At 51.4% G+C, this 18,496-nt stretch overlaps 6 protein-coding genes across 6 annotated transcripts; 3 read left to right on the top strand and 3 right to left on the bottom strand.

The window, feature by feature from the left end:
- Positions 1-80: 80 nt before the first annotated feature.
- On the bottom strand, positions 81-3,361 carry FIBRA_02410 (uncharacterized protein; the record flags this gene model as incomplete). The annotated part of the gene is made up of 16 exons (XM_012324273.1): positions 81-701; positions 760-888; positions 945-1,150; positions 1,215-1,454; positions 1,528-1,633; positions 1,695-1,786; positions 1,845-1,854; positions 1,908-1,994; positions 2,045-2,306; positions 2,369-2,574; positions 2,631-2,642; positions 2,699-2,753; positions 2,810-3,046; positions 3,097-3,124; positions 3,179-3,243; positions 3,300-3,361. The coding sequence occupies 16 exons, from the start codon at positions 3,359-3,361 to the stop codon at positions 81-83; spliced, it is 2,418 nt and encodes an 805-aa protein (XP_012179663.1).
- Positions 3,362-4,460: 1,099 nt separating this feature from the next.
- On the top strand, positions 4,461-7,590 carry FIBRA_02409 (uncharacterized protein; the record flags this gene model as incomplete). The annotated part of the gene is made up of 6 exons (XM_012324272.1): positions 4,461-4,766; positions 5,032-6,233; positions 6,299-6,823; positions 6,871-7,279; positions 7,337-7,364; positions 7,424-7,590. The coding sequence occupies 6 exons, from the start codon at positions 4,461-4,463 to the stop codon at positions 7,588-7,590; spliced, it is 2,637 nt and encodes an 878-aa protein (XP_012179662.1).
- A 451-nt stretch (positions 7,591-8,041) lies between these two features.
- FIBRA_02408 (uncharacterized protein) lies at positions 8,042-9,470 on the top strand (the record flags this gene model as incomplete). The annotated part of the gene is made up of 2 exons (XM_012324271.1): positions 8,042-8,460; positions 8,516-9,470. The coding sequence occupies 2 exons, from the start codon at positions 8,042-8,044 to the stop codon at positions 9,468-9,470; spliced, it is 1,374 nt and encodes a 457-aa protein (XP_012179661.1).
- Positions 9,471-10,559: 1,089 nt separating this feature from the next.
- Positions 10,560-12,721, bottom strand: FIBRA_02407 (uncharacterized protein; the record flags this gene model as incomplete). Its single annotated transcript, XM_012324270.1, has 8 exons — positions 10,560-10,697; positions 10,820-10,909; positions 10,966-11,454; positions 11,512-11,645; positions 11,703-11,949; positions 12,005-12,271; positions 12,329-12,397; positions 12,452-12,721. The coding sequence occupies 8 exons, from the start codon at positions 12,719-12,721 to the stop codon at positions 10,560-10,562; spliced, it is 1,704 nt and encodes a 567-aa protein (XP_012179660.1).
- A 447-nt stretch (positions 12,722-13,168) lies between these two features.
- Positions 13,169-16,063, bottom strand: FIBRA_02406 (uncharacterized protein; the record flags this gene model as incomplete). The annotated part of the gene is made up of 1 exon (XM_012324269.1): positions 13,169-16,063. One exon carries the CDS (start codon positions 16,061-16,063, stop codon positions 13,169-13,171), a length of 2,895 nt encoding a protein of 964 aa, XP_012179659.1.
- A 650-nt stretch (positions 16,064-16,713) lies between these two features.
- Positions 16,714-18,492, top strand: FIBRA_02405 (uncharacterized protein; the record flags this gene model as incomplete). Its single annotated transcript, XM_012324268.1, has 7 exons — positions 16,714-16,720; positions 16,779-16,829; positions 16,883-16,976; positions 17,042-17,444; positions 17,506-17,580; positions 17,642-17,749; positions 17,797-18,492. 7 exons carry the CDS (start codon positions 16,714-16,716, stop codon positions 18,490-18,492), a joined length of 1,434 nt encoding a protein of 477 aa, XP_012179658.1.
- Between the last annotated feature and the right edge of the window lie 4 nt (positions 18,493-18,496).

Below are 18,496 nucleotides of genomic sequence, written 5' to 3'. Positions count from 1 at the left end.
GATACTCACTCAGTATGTAAGCAAGGAAACCAGGGTAGATTGGAGTATGATATAAAGTTATGCGTCGCACCAACAAATGCCTACGGTTGATTAAACTGGGCCCACAGATTGTGCCACTGGGTATCATGCTGTTGCATCTGCCCAACTGGCGAGCCTCCTTCAGAAGTGTAAGTCCCCATGTACTGCGCAGCCATTGGATCAACGTGGGCATAAGCTGCGTGCTGAATGGCCGACACATCCATGCCCATGATTTGCTGGTTCATGTCGTGTTGATCAAGGCTCTGCTGCATCCCCACTTGACCGATGTCTGGTTGCCAGTACTGTGCGGAGCTCGCAAAGGGCGCATACGATGGATATCCGTACATCTCAGGCGAGTGAGCGTAGCCGTGCTGCCACGTAGCCGGGACCTCTATATTGGGATGATGCAGAGGTCCACTGGCAGGGGGCACAACGCTCTGCGGCGATGACTGGTCAGACAGGTCGCGCGGACTGAGGCTGCCTTGTGAACGGCTGCCGTGGGATATCGTCGGGGAAGGTAGAGAGGGCGACTTGCGAGATACTAATCGCGTCTTCCCGCCGAGGGCAGCGAATTCCTCATCATCCTTCACGACCGTCTGAGGAATATTCCGCGAAACAGAGGCTCTCGAGTGATATTCAGCCATGGACGCCTCAGCCCTGCTCTTCAGCTTGCGTAAGACAGGCTGCAACGCAATGTATACTGTTAACTACAGCCCTAGAACTGGCAGCTGTTGTACTCACAAGGACTTTCTGCGCACGCGGGTTGTGTTTCATATCTTCAAAGAGACTACAAGCCGAATCCAAGTTCACAAGGGCAGATCGTGCGAGTGGTATACTTGGACTCTTCGATGCGATAGCGCCAAGAACAATCTTTCATTACAGGATTTAATTAAAGTCCAGCACGCCAGAATGTGATATAGACTCACCGCGCAAGAGAACACGTGAGTGAAGTAAAACCACATACGCTCCATGAGTGCTGGCAATCGTGAGTGTAGACTTTTGGTTAATCCAACGTAGGCACAAGCACTATTGTAAGCGGCAAGGACAGATTGTGCATATCTGCTGCCGAGGGGATCTTCCGGATTTTCCTGCAACGCGCTGGCGAAGAATCCGCGGTGCATGTAGAAGATTGCTGCAAATAGCATATTGTGAGCGGCTGTCGCTTAGATTAGACTTCGGTGGACATCTGTGCTCACTGATCTCCCTGATTGAGAATGCACAATGCGCTTGCATGGTAAGCTCTAGAGGTTGTGCAGTTTGCGGCCCACCCTTGGACCCCCCGAAGCCCGGGATCCTGAGAGAAGGGGGCAAGTAGAATTCTCGCACTTTCTTGTCAAGCTCTAAAATGGTACGATAGCTAGTTACCCGGGCTCCAAACGCCTGTTCGTGCACGATGCTCTGGCATCGAGATACGAAGCGATGCTTCCAGGCACTGACTGATAACAAGAAAAGCCGAACCATTGTATAAGGAATGTCCGTCTGGCGAATTTACAATAATATTGGACGTACAGCTCATTTCGGGTTCGCCCTGATCTGTTTTGGTGATCACGCTCTCGGGAATCTGGCAATCGACGAATGCCATCGAGAGAGAAGGGGGCCTGCCGAAGGTGAGAGACTTATACAAACGAAGATACTATCAGACGAGAAGACAAAATGGTCAGATATGACAAATTCACCTGCCATGAGTCATAAGTGAGAAGTTCGTAGAATAACATTCTCCGCTTGAACGCTTCGTCGGGGTCCATATTCCATTTGTTCCCATCGCGATCTTATGTGTAACCTGAAGCGTCAGTATAGATTAACTCTAGCGAGGAATGTCTCCTTACGAAGACCGAGCTGCGAAAATTTATTTATAATGTAATTACGGTTAAAATTTTTAAAAAACTGACAGTCATAGCCAATTTGACCGCGAGTCCCATTAAAGCCCATCTTGGGCCTTCAATATGAGACAAGAACATGAAGTGGCACATCAGAATCTACCCACGTGCGATGAGCAAGCTTCCGTGGACATCGGACTGGCACTGACCAACGCTTGTATCGCGGGAATGGTTTGGTGTTCTAATATTGAGTGTTGTGAGAGAGCAATTCGACCAAGCTGATAAAAACGTGTGGCTTCCAATGTGTCGTAGGAAGGTTTGTCGAGATCAAGTAACGACCCTAAGGCTGATACAAAGTACACTATCGCGAGCTTGTGCGACTCCATAGAATCTTGATCAACGAAGGATGATTGCTCGTAAAATCGCGGCATAATACTCGTATGAAATTCAGTCTCCGGCACTGGCGTATACCTAATTCAAGGCCGTCAATGGGTGCACGGCGGAATCCTAGATCGAAGTTTCGAACCACGTACATCCATGCAGCATGCCTGAAGTAGAGTTCAATTAAGCGACGGGCTTCCGTAAGCCCTGGTAGATGGCCTATCAATGACTGCCGAATGTTTATGGTGGTGTCCGCCGCGACACCCGACGAGAATAAGAATGTGGAGCTAAGCCAGGGCTCGTCTGCGTGTAGAACGCCCTGCTGGCTCTCAACCGCCTCCTCGTCCTCTTCTTCATTCTACATTGCCGCATTCTTTCAAAGAGATACAGACATATACATAAAAGCGGGCATACCTGCAACAGGTACTAGAGGAGAGTGTCAGGAAACCAATATTGATGAAATTCAGACTCAAGAGACTTACCCAGGCATTGGCAGTAGTGCCAAAGAAGTTGGTATGGCCAGAATTGGAGATACGTCTATGTATCGGTAGCATAAGCTCACGGATATCGTTAGACAATAGCACAAGACTCACAACGAGCCGATGGCGTCGATAGCGTCGGTAGTGTCGGCTTCTGGTTCCTGGGAAAGTTCCTCCGGAGTCTCCCTTTCCAGGGGCCTTTTGATCTGCAGAAGGTCGTCCGATAGCAGAGGGTGTTGTTCGAGCGAAATCTGGCTGTATGTTTCTTGCAGCGCATCTTCCAGCTGCCTGACGCGATTGGACAGCGTAGTTATCTTTTCGTGGAGAACCTCGGTGTTCGCTAGAACGAATCTACATCACTCATTAAATTCGATAAATTTGTATGAGTTCAAATTTGGCACCTGTTCCCCTTTCCCGTTGTGAGGGAACCTGTTCAGATAAAATTTTTCAATGCCATTCAGAGAGACCGCTTTGATGACGAACCGTCAGGGCAGATCTGTGCACATCCTTTCTTCACACAGCTTGTACACGGGAACTGACGAGAGCACCTGTAAAGAAAGATCGCAGTTAGTTACATCCCATGCAGACTACGACGACCACGGACTTGAGCTTAAGCCTTAACCGACCAGCGTCAATTAGCTGACTGCGCGCCACAACCGCGTACATATAACTGTACCTTCGACATTCGGCGCACGACAATGGAATGTTCCGCCGCTTACTGCGGCTAACAAGGGTATTGCTGGACGACATAGTATGCAGATGGAGAGCGACCAACCCAGGGAAGTCTATTAAGCAGCTTGGCAAAAGAGATCAGTTGAACGGTCGCTGTGTCTTACAAGTTCCCATCAGATGAGTAATAGTGCACTGATGGAACTTGAAGTCACTAACCAGAGTGAAGCACCTGTTGGTGCATACACCGATGCCTTAGACTTTCGCAAATATTCAGCCGCAACAAAGCGTTGGATGATCTTTATGTGGGTCAAAACCGACGCTGGCCATTACGGGCTGAAGCCGACCGACTCTACATTTGGAAACGATGCCTAAATGCTGTGGCGACACGTGCGCAAGGACTTGAAAGGATTGTACGCCGGTTGGGGCTGTATTTAAAGCTCTCAGATTCTCATTGTGATGAGGTTGCCCTGTTGCGTGCTAGCAATTCGCAGATTTATCTTCAATCGTTTCATTTTCAGAGAGTCGCCGCGAACATTTTAGAGTCGCTTGAGGCCAGCTTGAGAATCTCCGAGTCAGACTTGAAGCTCCGATTGGGATGGATGGGTGAGTGCAAGCTTCGAGTTGGACAGGCCTCGAATCGTACTTATGGATAGCAAACAACAAGTGGTATCACTTTCACTCAATTTCTTCGCTCAATGTTGTAAGGGTATAAGTTCATTCACCTAGTGCTGCCAGCGCTGTGATGTTGATAACTTATATTCGCTCGGTGTGCCACGTGGAATTTGCACCCGCGCCTGGACTGCACGGCGACTGATGCAACTTGAGAACACCTAGTGGAGAATCCACTAGATTGCCTGGATTTATGCTGAGAATATTGAAGATACAATATGAGGGTTAGGACAGGCGGCAAGTGCAGCTTCACATAGATACAGGGAAGGTCGAAATAAAACTGCGGGATAATTGAAGAGGGCGATCGGGTTGTTATGTCGGCCAATACATGATTGGCCATAAATGAGGGCCAGAATCTAAACTTCATCTTTGCGACTTGTCGACGTCGTGATGCGGGCGTGGTTTCTCCCACCCAAACTTCACCATGCTTGCCCCTCCAACGATATCCATCCCTGTTCCTTCTAACGATATTCTGCGTTCAGGACCGGTAATAGGTCATGAATATTCGTCAAGCTCTGCGCCGCCCAAGTTTCCCCACACGCGCGCGCAGCTCTCTGCCATTGCTCGCCAGTACAAGCCTTCCGATGCTTATGACGGCGACCCCGATGGGGACGACCCACGTGTAGATGCGAATCTGGTTGGGCGAGTCTCTGCGCTGTTAGACGGCGAACAAGAGGATGAATTGAAGAAGCTTCTCCAGGAGTCGTTTGGGGCCATAGACGAAGAAGAGGTGGGTTATTGTTTGAATTCCCATCTCTCTTGTATCACTTCTCTCCATTTCCACGTTGTGTGAACAATACGTAAACGGTGCCCTCGTCAGGCTATTCTCTACAAAGTGCGGCTGCGTGGGGGTCCGTAACGACTCATCCGAACCCTGAGTGATTACCAAGTGCGACGTGGCCTAGCCGCGGCCCCCCCCCCGCTAGTACACAATCATGTCCCAGCCCACTATATTCAGTGTCTTCTATATTGCAGCTGACAGGTTGTCCCTCTAGCTCGAACAACATGTATTGGATCTCATGCACAAGCACCGGGACGACATGGACAATGTTCCATTTTTGTTCCTCACGCCGACTCGTCGTCCCATATCTCGACCTTCATCTCGTGCATCTACGCACTCCGCTCGTCTTATTCCTCGGCCAGATACACCTAATTCTGCACCCAGCTCACCCCTCGCCATGATTTTCCGCAGACCACATACCCCTTTGACCTCACCTCTAGGTGCTCAGAACCAGGCATCTTCCTATGTTACTGCGCGTAGCGAGTCGCCAGGCACGTCGCCATTGATCGCACATGCTCAGTTCACTGCCAGTCTTCCTGCATCACCGATTGGTTCTCCGAGATCACTGAACGCAAAGGCTAACGAGTTCAAACCTATTCCTCGTCCACTCTCTGCAGCATCCTCTAACCCGGGATCGCTGTCCGCACTTAGAGCGGAGACGCCGTCCCCAGATTTATGGGCCCACAACCCACCGAGGCCGACTTCGAAACTTGCCATTGAGGCACCCCTGACACCCGAGAGTGCACTTCTTCCCCGCGCGCTTACACCGAGCTCATCGCTTCGATCGTTTATGCGACCAGATGACCACAGTGACGAGGAGGATCCATTCGACCCGTTCGCAGCAAGTAACCTCCCTCGTTCCTTTCATCCAACTTCCAGCAGGCTTGATGCTCAGTGGGGTAGTTCACCTGGCTCTGTGCCTTCCCTATCGCTCGACGATGTCCCTTTCGCTGGTCCCACAGGCAGTGACGTATCGTTTTCGCAGGAGGGGCTTTCTCAGCACAATGAAGAGGTGGACTCTGAGTCTGCAGCATTGCTCACGGATGGAATGACACCGTTTGATGTCCTCAGCTCGGTATTTGGGGCAACTCTCGCCCCGTCAGAATTGGAAGAAGCGTTGGCTAACAATGGGTATGAATTCGAGCGCGCTATGAATTGGCTGGTGGATCGCTCTATGGCGAGCCCGACTACAAACAGTGGTCCGCCTAGGATACAGTCAATGGGCAATAGAGTGATAATGATATCTCGAGATGGTCAGAATGGGGTGGTTCGCGGTGGGAGGGGCGGATTTGGTCTTGGTGCACCAGTAATGAGAAATGGCCAGCGCTTTGGTAACGGCCGCACCGTACCGGGTGGCAATAGAGTATGCAGGTACTTCCTCGCAGGAGAATGTCTTCGAGCCGACTGTCGCTTCAGGTGAGGGTGATCATTCTATCGTGCTAATGGCGCTGGCTCTCATCGGTTGTTTCGCTTTGATGTAGTCATGATCTCGAGCGAGCCCTTTGTAGGTTTTGGCTACGTGGAACATGCGCCAAGGGCGAGAACTGCGAGTTCCTGCATCACCTACCAAAAGACATCGATGTGTCCAGCTTATCGCATGCTATGGCTCGCACAGATATCAATGTAAGCGGGCTAGAGCGCAGCACTTCGCCGGACGAATTCCCGACGCTAAATCACGCAGCCGCTGCTGGAGAGCAGGGTAAGAATGGTCGTGGTAGCTACCGCTATGGCCATAATGGGGGATATCAGGACCCGGGACGCACTAGGTTTGCGGCAGCAGTCAAACGTACACCCCCTGGTCAGCCTCAAGTCCAACCACCCAAGGATCCTGCACTTATCGTAGCGCGCAGAGAGGCTATGGGCGCAGCAGCTGAGCCTTTGCACCACAATACATCTATTATTGCGCCAAAGCCGTCTCCTCGGATCAAGCTGCGTCCTCCTTCACTTCTCCCCACGTTACCCACCGGTGAGGCAGTCAATGGCCTATACATGGCATACCGTGCGAGGTGAGTTGCATTTTCGTTGCTATGAAAGAATACTAAGCATCAAGCAGAGCCTTGCGGCTCGGTGCGGCACGCAATGCCTGTCTTTCGCGCGCCGCTGACGCTTGGAGGAGAGGCGACGGTGCCGCTGCGAAGCGCTTCAGCCGAGAAGGACATGATCTCAATGCAAAAATGAGTGCGGAGATGGTCGAGGCGGCTGGCAAGCTTGTGCGCGAACGGGCACGACTCGCTGAGCAAGCTGTTCGCTCACGCGATGCTAGCTGGTCGGATGACTATGGTGACCGCACTGCTCGAGGACGCATCTGCGGGGGTGGTTTTGGCGTGTGCCTGGGAATTGCCAGTCAAAGCATTAGTGCTGATAAGAAGCTCACGCCTGAAGAGCGCACCGAAGTCATGTTGGACCTGCATGGGCTCCACTCCGCAGAAGCCACGGAGGTTTTGGAAGAATTTTTGCTCGCGGTATGCATGTTATGGTTCAATAAGGAGATTACAGACTGATGCGTCGGATATGTGCAGCTCGAGCGCGAGCATTGTTACGGCCTGGGTGAGCATGATTGGCACATATTGACTGGCTGCACCAATGCTGAAGTCATGTGTCTTTAGCTTATCTCATCGTCGGCGAAGAGAAGCATACGGGAACACAAGATCCTGCTCGCGGAGCTTCGCGAGCGCGTCTCGCGACAGGAGTACGCGAGTGGTTGCACATGTGGGGATACCCCTGGAATGAGCGTGACGGGGTGGTTTTTGTTGATCCCCTCACGCACGGGTGATGAAGTGAGTGTTGCTATTAGACGATGGCTGCTCTATGCTGTCCTGGAAAGAAAGAAACTGCCGCGCTCTGTATATTAAGTGTACATATGGATATGATAGACATTCGGATGGGTCAACACGGATGTACGTATAGAATACCAGCTCAGTTATTTCTGTCACTGTGATCTGTCAGGTTTGACAAAGAGAGAATGCTTGGGTCATCGTCTGTGGCAACGCATGAAGGGAGTGTGATCCGGCGGTTTCCAGCGCAGACAGGTCTAAGACAGATGGAGTGGCACGCGTCTTTTGTTGCGACTAGCACGAGTGTTACAGCTGTACAGATTTACAGTGACATTGGAACCGCACTGCCATCGTCCAGTGCTGGCGCGGCAGCTACACCTTAAGGAGGCCCGAGCCTCTATCATTCATCTTTCCTTCACATTGCCCCTTTGTTCAACACTCGTCGCCACCATGTCTGTCGCCGTTGCGATGTCTAACTTCGATAACCCCCTTGACCACGACACGCTGCTCGCTAGCTCGACACGACCACATTCCATCGACTTGACCCTCGAGCTCGAACGTCAGCTTGAATGTGAATCAATGCCCAACTCTCCTGCTCCCAATGCGAGGCCACAATCTCTGGACACCCACGTACTGGCATCGATTGTCACTCAGCTGCGCATGTCATTGGAGGATATGACCAAGGAGCGCGATGCTCTATCTGTGCAGCTCTCCGAGACCAAGTATCGCGAAGAGAACTTGAAAGAGGCGCTGCACACTATCACGGAGAAATGTTTGCGCGCGGAGGGCCACTTAGTTAATGCGCTGGATCAACACAAAGAAGACGAGGAGGCCATCTCTATGCTTCGACAGAAGGTGGAAGAAAGCAGGTACGAGGGTGCCGTGGCAGCTGACAGGTCCTAGTACTCATGTTGGAACGAACAGACGGGCTCTTATGCGCTTGCAGACGGAGAGTAGGCGGGTGAGCCAAGTATCCAATCTAACGTTGGATTTGTCTCGGGCGGGAGCAACAATGGGCAATGGACCTGCATCGTCGAAGCGTGCTTCGTTTACTCCATTGACCGGAAGCCCAGCGGGGCGCTCTAGCCATCGTCGAATTGCGTCCCTCTCGGATCCGGGTTTGATGAGTGCGCCCACCTTGGGGGAGAGCAGTCAATGGCCGTTATCCCCAGACTTTGAAGGTGATCTTAGTGCCCCTCTAAATAGACATTCTAGGCGTATGTCTGGCTTGTTCGGACTGGGATCGCCTCCGCTACCGGAACGGCCATCGTTCGATGCTATGGAAATGGAAGTGCTCCGTAAGGACCTGGCGGCGATTAAGGAGCAGCTAGAGGAGACCAGGCACGAGCTTAGCGAGGCGCATGAAGCAAAGGAAGCATCCGAGATGTGCGTCAGGGCACTTCGAACATTCATCGCGGAGAATGGTGTTGGGGAGCAGACTTCTCGGATTGACCTTCGTGCAGCGATGAAGTCCCCGCCTGTCTCTGCTTCAAGTCCGGCCGGTGGAAGTGCGTCCAGATGGGGGTTCAAACTGTGGAGTACTCCAGATACGCCCGCGAACACACCGCTTCCTATCACTTCGCCCCTCTCTGCTGGAGCTGCAGCGCCTTCTCCCGTTTCCAGAAAGCTGGGTGGCCTGTTTAGCCCAAGATCCAGTATTTCTTCAATCTCGGCTCCTCGACCCAACCCCGTGTCCCTCCCTCGAGAATCATCATATCTTGGTTCGGACACGTCCTCCATTGCTGATTCAGCCACTGAGCCAGTTAGCCCAGCATCTTCGATACCTCGCGCTACCGTCCTTGTACATGACTCTGAAGGCTCTAGATTTGAGGCAATGGTCCCAGCGGAAAATACGACGTCACTCAAGTTCCCAGCATAGCCTAATTGCCGATACAATTTTCCGCGCGAATTTTCAAGGGATGGTGGGTCTAGCATGAGTTTCATACAGGGAGTAATGGCCCACGTCACGATGGATTACACTACATTATATACACTCGGTATTTCACGACCACGTTCCCGGTACCATTTTATTACGACCTAGATTTGTTTCTCCAGCGTTCGTCCTTATCGTTGATGTAAAGTACATGATATCTCATGGATCAGGCACTCAGTTCTGAAAAGGACAATTGATGACGGAAGAAAGCCACTTTGTGTGAATGTCCGCTGCTGTCACTGACACCATGCGTATCGGCATGAGAAATAATCAGCTGGGATGTGTATAATACACGGTGAATTGGAGTTGCACGGCTGCGAATAAAGCTGGAAAGCTCAACGATGCCATTGATAAAGTACCGATCTGAGGTACCGTTCACTACAGCCTGTTACCAGAAGATGTAGTAAAGACATAGCTGATTTTGAACCTGAGACAGATGACACGGACAAGCAAAATGAGCGCAATGTTGAGCCGACTTAAAGCGTACATGTACGTTGATTGATCAGCAGACGAACACAAGACATGGGGCCTGAGGCCTGAAGATCAGACTATCTTCAATCACGACGATGGCGGGTCAGACCGTGCACCTATATTACCCTCAATGACCCATGGTATTTCATTGCTGACTCACGTTAACATCCGGCTGTACGGGCGCGATCGGCTGCAAGAACTAAGGCTCACACATTGCACCAGTCGATTGTCTGAGAACACATGAAGGTCAGGATGCAACTACACTTACGAGAACGGGATCCTAGGCCAGATATTTCAGACGAGTAAAGATCAGTGACACGCATTATGGGATACTTACAGGGGGGTGTATGTCAATGACAGGGATGTCAGTAGCAGAACAAGGTGCAAGAAAGCGAGAAACGAGAACTATCCTTCAGGCAGGCTTTCGACGAAGAATAAAAAGCAAAATCCACATAGGGTCCAAAATTTATCTTCCAGAAAATAAGTTACTGAAGAGTAGAGCGAACGAGAAATACTAAGCAAAACAGAGAGGACAGTATCCAGCAAATTCAAACTTGACAGCGCTCAACGACCGTTGATAGTTGCTGTAGAATCTCTTCTGTTCCCCGGAGCCTTGCCGTTGGTCCCATCATGTGGTACCTGGTTCGGATGATCTGGGATCTTTGCTATTTCCGCCTTCGCCTCCTCCCACGCAGCAAGATTCTACGGAAACCCAAATATTTGAGCGGCTTTTGAAAGACATAGATTATGGAGTGACTTGCCTTCTTACACCAGTCGCGATGACTTCTTGCCATACTGATGGCCATCTCTCTCAGATCGGCTACTTTCTGCCTCTGGAACCGATCCAGATCAGCCTGAATAGTCGAGCTCGAGTACTTCAAATCTTGAGCTGAGAGACGTAATGCATCCTCCAGCTAGTGGGAAACAATGTTAAAACTTGGACAGGCCTATACAAAGCAATAAAGCCGACCTGGGAGATCGTCTCTCTGGTTTTGCTGATCGAATTCCGTCTCGCTGTTTCAGGATCCACGTCCATCATTCCGTGTAATGTGTAACTCAAAGCGTTCAAAAAACCCATTCCGGGCGCTCTTCGCCTTACAGGATTTGGACCAGGATGTGGAGGAAGATAAACGGAGGGCTCAGGTTGAGGCGCATCCGCACCATTCGAGTCGTCCTGGCTTTCCAAATTCCCATTGCCGTTCACATTCTCCTCGGTCCGTATGCGGGATGTGCTCAGGTTACTCACACGACCTTGATTGAGCGCTTCCTCTAACCTCTGAGCCTCCCGCTCGCTCTTCTCAAGTTCCTCTAGCTGCTCACGCTTGGTTTCGAGTTGGTCTTGTGTCATCTCATATTGCGCTTGTTTCTGATGCCTATATATAAGAAGCTTCTTGATGATGGATGCAAACTGGCTATATTCGTGCAAGGGTTCTGCCCAGTCTTGTTCAAATTCTTGCAGCTAGCACAGTGCAGTTGAGACTCGTGGGAGAGACTGAAGCAAAGTGACTTGGCTTACCAATCTGGTAGTCGACATGTAAGTGGTGTCGATTGCTTGCCCAGTCTTCTCAACTGCTGTCGAGAGCTGTCCCGACTCATTGAGACTAAATCCATTCAGCGTTGCACCAAGCTCAGCATGGTCTTGTGCGACATCTAAACGTAGGATTGTTCAATAGCTGGGACTGACCATTATGCATGGCAGATACTGACCAGACCACCGCTTCATGGTGCGGCGCGTCACCTTTTCCATTGGACCACTCAAGTGGGCTGCAAACTTATTCGTAAACGTCTCGGAATCAAGAAACCGTTGATCCGGTCGCCGCAAAGGGTGCGCGGTAGAGGGGTTAGGGAGCGCGGCGTATGCGGCAGATGCATTCTGGTCCGTGGGGTTATGTGACGGTGCCTTCAGAGTGTTCTTGGGCAATAATGATATTGGAGGGGAATGCAAGACTTCCGACTGGGTACTGAGTAAGGATGATGTTACAAGAGGCTTGGATAATAGGATTGCGCACCCATGAAACCTCTCCATCCAGGAACCTATGAAATACATGCTCGTTTGACAGTATTGGGTGTCGAGCAATTCGGTTAAGGAATGTCTGCAGCATGCGTTTCCGTCGTGCGATCATGGCTGCATCCTCCTTCGCTTTTGCTTGTTTTGCGGCATAATCCCCTATTGTTTGTTTGGAAGGTATCGGAGGAATAATGAGTGTGGGGTATAGTTTGATCAAATTTGATCGTAGGGACTCGAATTCCGAGTATCGGTGGTGGGCTTCAGCATTCTGGTTCGGCTCAGTCAGATACCAAGACGCTCAAGATCAATGAAAGCATATACATACTCCTGCCCGAATTACATACGCAATGTAGGGCGAGGTGGAGTTCACAGACGTTTTGAGTGCATCTGAAATCTAAGAGAAGCAGAGGTAATAGCGGTCACACTTTGGCGCAGAAGAACGACCTACGAGTATCTCCACATCCTCTCCGGAATGTAGCCACTGATCCCGTACACAGCAAAAGTCAGTCTTGTAGACCTGAGGCTGTCTATGAGAACCCTGCGAGGGGAAAGTTGGTCGCCTGGAAGGCGGCGACTGAGGCGGGGAAGACAGGACACGAGATGGACGAGAGGGTGGTGAAGCTGGTTCCGACAAAGTGACCCTGGTCGACGAGGACGTATCCGAGTGGATGCGCTCGGCTTCTATTTCGAACGGATTCTCGTCTTCAAAAGCGTCCATTGCAGGAGAGGATAGCGTTGGCGAGCAAGCGACGCTGTCCTTCGATATTTACGCCGACGCCGAGAGCAAGTCCACTCGGCCGCAGTCACCTTGCATCAAGCGCTCACCCTCGCACGTCTCATCATGCACATTACCGCAGCGCTTAGCCTTGATCGAGCTCGAATGTTTAAAATTTGTACACTCAAGTTGGTAAAATACATTCATCAATTCGTGTCGTTTCATCACAGTACATACAGCATAGAACCAATGATCAGGAAATAGAACAGATGAGGACATTGTGCAGGAGCGATGAAAAGGCTCTGATGGACAGGATCAAAAAAAGTAGGAAAGGAATGAGGCCAATCGCCACGGGAGGGATTGGAAGACAAGCTACAGAGAAAGGGAATATACAGTGCGGGAGCAACGACCTCCTTTCAACACCTATACAGAAAGCTTCGCCTGGACTATTCACAGGCAAAACGAAGGGGAAGAGCTCGAACCAGCAAAGTTCCCCATGCGTTGCGCCGAACTCGACGCACGGGTCTTGTGATTGGGATGATGGTGATGCGCGCGGTACGGCGGTTGGTGGCGGTGCTGAACGGGTTTCGTCATCATTTTGCGTTTCATCATTGCCTTTTCTCTTCGCGCTTCTTTTTTCGACGACTTGAATGGTTGACGGGGGCTTGTAGGTCTCGGCGTCTGGTCTCCGTCTCGAAGAGGGAGTAACTCGTTAGGTAACATGAGCATGTTAGAAGTTTTGGCTTTCGACCGTTTCCGAGCCGAACTAGACTTCTTGTCATGAGCTTTGGATGGTGTCAACATCGTAGTGCCCATTAAGGAACCTATGCCGCCATATACACTGAGGCCAGTGTCAGAAGTGGACCCTTCAACAGCAGATCCAATGGCTGTCTCTCGAGTCCTACGAAACGTCGCCATGGGGATTCGATCCCAACGGCTAAGACTGTGGATATGTGCACTAGGGGTTGCACTCGGAGTTAATTCCAGCGACTCGTAGGGCTGATCGTCAAGGTCGTGAGACATGGCTTCTGGATCTAGAATGGACGAGTCTAGCACATCGTCCAAATCAATGACTTCAGCAGGCGGGAGTAAGTGGGAATGCGGAAGGTTCTCATCGGAGGATTGAGTAGAGGACAAGACAGATTCGGAAGGCGGCTCAACCTGAAAATCAGAAGGGTTAGGGTAAATTTCAACAGCATATGACACAAGGGCACGTACAGCATCAGCACTGGTGTCGCTGCACTCCACCTCGTGAAATGAACTGCGCTGCCTCACCTTAGACCTAGGAAAAGGACTCGGGATACAGGGACCTCTTCCATTAATCACCGCAGATGGCTGTGCATTTTCAGAACCTGCCACGAATTCACCCATGACAGGCCCACTACTGCGGCGTCTTCTCTGTGCATCTCCTACTGACTTATCCATCTCCACATCCTCGAAGTCATCAAGCGGAATCTTCCCAGCCAAAATGTCAGCAGCTGTAGGAGTAGTAGGCGGGCCTTGCTGGGCAGAGTAAGATGCAAGAGCAATCCGCACGCTCTCCGAGGCATCGGGTGGAGCCTGTGGTGACAAGCTGGTGGTAGAACTGACCGTAGAAAGTGGATTGATCGTGGAGACTGTATGCGGCCACCGAAAGATCATCATAGCAAGCCGATTGGGAAGACCGTCCGAATCGACTAGCTCATCCTCCGTCGTCTCCCCGTCTGTCTCCTCGAGCAGCACTTCATTGATCGCTTCGGTACCATCGCTAAACGCCTCGGATGACTCTTGAGTCTCGACCTGCATTTCCAAATCGGTATTGGCGTGATGAAACCCAAAGCCGAGATCGAAGAGGCTCTGCGGACTTGAACCTGCAAATAGGTATTGGCCATCCAAGCCAAACGAGAGACTGTCGAGTTCAAGCCCAAATTCGAGCTCGCCATTCCCTCGCCGCACTTGGACCGTAGGATCAATGTCCATGAGCAGTAGGGCATCCTCCTCGTCAGCCGAAAGTGAAGCTGAGAACTCCATGTCAGATATAAAGTCGAAAGGGTCATGAGCACGTAAGGCTGGGGAAGAATCTGAATCCGACGACCCATCAAGGTTGGCAAAGAATAAATCCGCATCGAAGGACTCGTCATCGTCGTCACTCCAGCTTGCTGCACCGTCACCGAAAGTGACACCGATTCTACTGCTCGTCTCCTCATTGTCCGGGTCGATGTCATCCAGTCCGCCACCTTCTGTGTCGGCATCTAGGTCGTCATCTTCGCTTACTTGGTCATCAGTGCCCTCTGATGCTTCATTTTCCTCAGCACTACTGCTGTCGATGCCAACGTCGACGTCTTCTTCAGAATTCGAGGTAGTCATCCTGGACTGCATATCCCAATCGCCGGATCCAGGCTGACGCTTCTTCTCAGCCAAGCTGTTGGTGGAATGTTTTCGAACATAAGCCTTCCCTCGCTCTCCGTGCACGAGCAGCCGCGTCTCCTCTTCAATTTCAGAGTCCAAGGAGGATAAGTCCGAGTCTGAAGATTCCGACGAGCTGGTGTGGGATGGTGTGGATGCTGCTGAAATAAATGTAGGAAACCGTCCAGAGACGGAATCGTCACTCAAATTACCGGATGGAAAGGCCTTGAGTATGTTTTTCCCGTTTGCTACAGCCAACGTTTTTCGGCCTGTCGTGGTTTTGCCCCTGGGCTTCTGTTTTGCGAGAGCCACACTCTTCCTCGGTGGGTTGTATTTGGAAACATTCTTGCCTTTGCCTAAGCCGTGTGCATAAGTAGGTACATCCCCCGAGGAACCAGGATCGCGTGCGTAGACAGATTCGGCGCCTCCAACTACTGCAGTTTTGTGGGAAGCTTGCAACACAGCATTCCCCGTCTCTCGAGCTGCGACGATGACTTTTGGTGGACGGCCTCTGCGTTTGGGAACAACAGGATCGAGGATGCCGAGCGCTAAACGGTGGGCATTGGCGCGCGACGGATCCGAACCAGTCGTTGGCAAGTCGAATGACTCGGGAAGAGATGGGATTAGCGAAGGACGAGACTGAGAAGCAAGGACGTTGGACTGTCTCGAACCATTTTGCTTGCGAAATTTCAGATTGGGAGGGAGTGTGAGCTTGATTTTGAGAGACTGCACACCGGCCGTTGCTTCTGTGGGCGGGTACGCGACGGAGTCGTGCGAAGAAGATGTAGAGGGAAACAAAGGAGCCACGTCTGTGTGTCTGCTGTTCTGTGCGGGATTTGCTCTGTTCTGGCAAGTACATTCGCTCTCGCAAACAGGGCATATATCGTCGTCGTCGTCCTCTGGAGAAAGAGGGTTTGCGCCTATGACGGCGCCTACGATATGGGAGTGAGAAGGCGACATTGAGGGAGCTTGTTGTTTTGGAGGATCTGCGAACGGTGATCAGTACCGTTTTCAAATACTATATCCGACGTAGGGTGTGGTAGGTGCGATGGGACGCGGAGTATCTAGGACGAGGGGGCACACGAGTGCAAGTAGACAAGCCATCGGCGATAGGAACGATCAAAAGAGGCCTCTCCGTCAACGAGAGCACACTAATACAACTGTGTCGTAGTGTGAAGGAGCCGGAAGCACGGTGTGCGAAGCAGGGAGGCAGGAAGCATGCGCGTTTGACATTTAAATGAAAGTGTTTGGGAGACGACATACTTGATACCATGTTCTTTTTTGCCATGTTGAGGACAGCTCAAACATCTGTTGTAAGGGTAATAATCCAGGTTGGCGGTGGGTGCCCTGGGCGGGAGAGGTGGTGAGGGTGAAGCGCAAAATGCTCCGGACAGAGAATTCACGGCCGAGCGCCGTCCCGAGACTCAGATCGCGCAAGGCGCCCGTGTCGCATTCTCGCACACGATCTCATCAGCCTCCCCTTTGCCTCGCTTCATCGCATCCATCATATCTTTGTTCTAGATCATATATCTTTTGCGTCCTACGCGAACGCAGCATTTCTTCAAAAGCCCTTGCCTCTTCTCCGCATTTTTTGCCCCTGCTGTTGAGGCATGCCCCGTGCGTCGGTATACTCATCAGTCAGTGCCCTTTCCATTGACGCGAAACACATTTGCAGGTCTTTCTCTTGCCCAGCAGCTTGCGGAGCTGTCTGAACCCGCTCCTGTCGGTACGTGTATCCGTGCCCGCGTGTGGATCACGCTGAATGGACTAGATCACCAGACCTCGATCCGGAAGACTTACGGGCTGGTGTAGATGTAGGAGATGCATCTGCTATCGATAACCCAGCAGCAACAGAGCATTATGTTGAAGTAGCGTGAGTACGTTTTGTGCAACTGCCATTCATGTATTCGCTTACAAGGGGCTCTGCCGGCTGCGCAGGCCATCTGCTATACGTAAACTGCACGACAGCGTGACAGACCCCAAATACGATGGTGTTCGTACCTCGCGCACGCAGCTATACGAAGACGCGGGTGGAGATGAGGGCGATGATGACGATGAGGAAGGGGGCTCGTTCCAGGATTCTGAAACAAGCCAGTCGGATAGTGGAGATAATTCCGACTCAGAGGAAGCGGCGAGTGACTCCGTATCTTCAGAGGATGAGTCCGAGGAAAGGTCTGGATTTCACCAGAATGCGTTATCTGAGCACACAGACACGTCGCCATCTGTTGCCCTAGCCAATAGAACCAATACCGAATCTCCGGCACATGAAGACCTTGCGTCAACCCTGCGCCAAACTCGTGAAGCCGACCGTCAAAAGGGAACTGCAGTTTCCCGACAAATTGTAAGTCACACGATTAGTCGCCGTGAGGTTCTCCGGTCCTGACCGAGACATTGCTGGTCAGGCCCTTTGGGACACGTTGCTAGATGCACGGATTCAATTACAGAAAACTGCGGCCGCGGCGAATCAGCTACCCACCGTATGTTTGCATTGGTATATTCATACCATATCTGGCTGATGTACGCAATTCTCATCCACAGGGTACGTACCTTCAACATCTGGCGTCGCGCGCAAAAACTCGTGAAGCCCTCAACAATATGCTCAGCGAGGCTACCACACTCTCTGAAGAGCTATTTTTGCTACAAGAGGTGTCATAATTACCCCTACTGCTGTGTCACTACTGACCCAAATTTAGACTCTTCTCGAACGCAACGAGCCCATAACGGCCCCTTCTCGTAAGCGACGGAAGGTCGACCATGGGCAGGGCGAACCACATGATTATACTAGTCACTTACGTGGCCTCTCCGCGGACGCCTCTGCGCTCGAGGCCAACTACCACATACACCTCATCCAGACTTTAGCGAAGTGGTCTGCCAAAGTTCAAGCGGTTGCGCCTAGCGCTCTTCTTGGCAGCCGTACTTCTTTCTCCGGCGACAAGGACAAAGTTGGGATCGTGACCATGATCGATGAGGTCTTGAGAACTGATCGCGACAAATTGCTCCACCGGACGAGGACTAGAAGGAGTAAGCACAAGCGCCTGGGGTCTGGTGATCTTCAAAATGAAAGCCATGAGGCTAATCATGACGAGGAAGAGGACGAAGAAGTTTTTGACGATCTGGATTTCTATCAGCAGCTTCTCCGGGATGTCATCAAGGCGCGCGGCGGCGAGCCACAAGGCGGAGAGCAAGACTGGATGACCCAGCAAAGAGAGAGGAGGGCAAAGCGCAAGTCGAAGGTTGATACGAAGGCGAGTAAGGGAAGGAAGCTAAGGTATGAAGTTCACTCAAAGCTGCAAAACTTTATGGTACCTGTCCCCGTTTCTCATGGAGCGTGGCACGAGGAACAAGTAGACGGTTTATTCACTTCATTACTAAGCACGACATCAAAGTAGTCCG

The sequence above is a fragment of the Fibroporia radiculosa genome (genome assembly GCF_000313525.1).
Source record: "Fibroporia radiculosa TFFH 294 genomic supercontigs, scaffold1246, whole genome shotgun sequence".
In the NCBI taxonomy this organism is placed as follows: Eukaryota; Fungi; Basidiomycota; class Agaricomycetes; order Polyporales; family Fibroporiaceae; genus Fibroporia; species Fibroporia radiculosa.
Note: the sequence above shows the minus strand (reverse complement) of the source record. Positions and strands in the feature narration are given on the sequence as shown.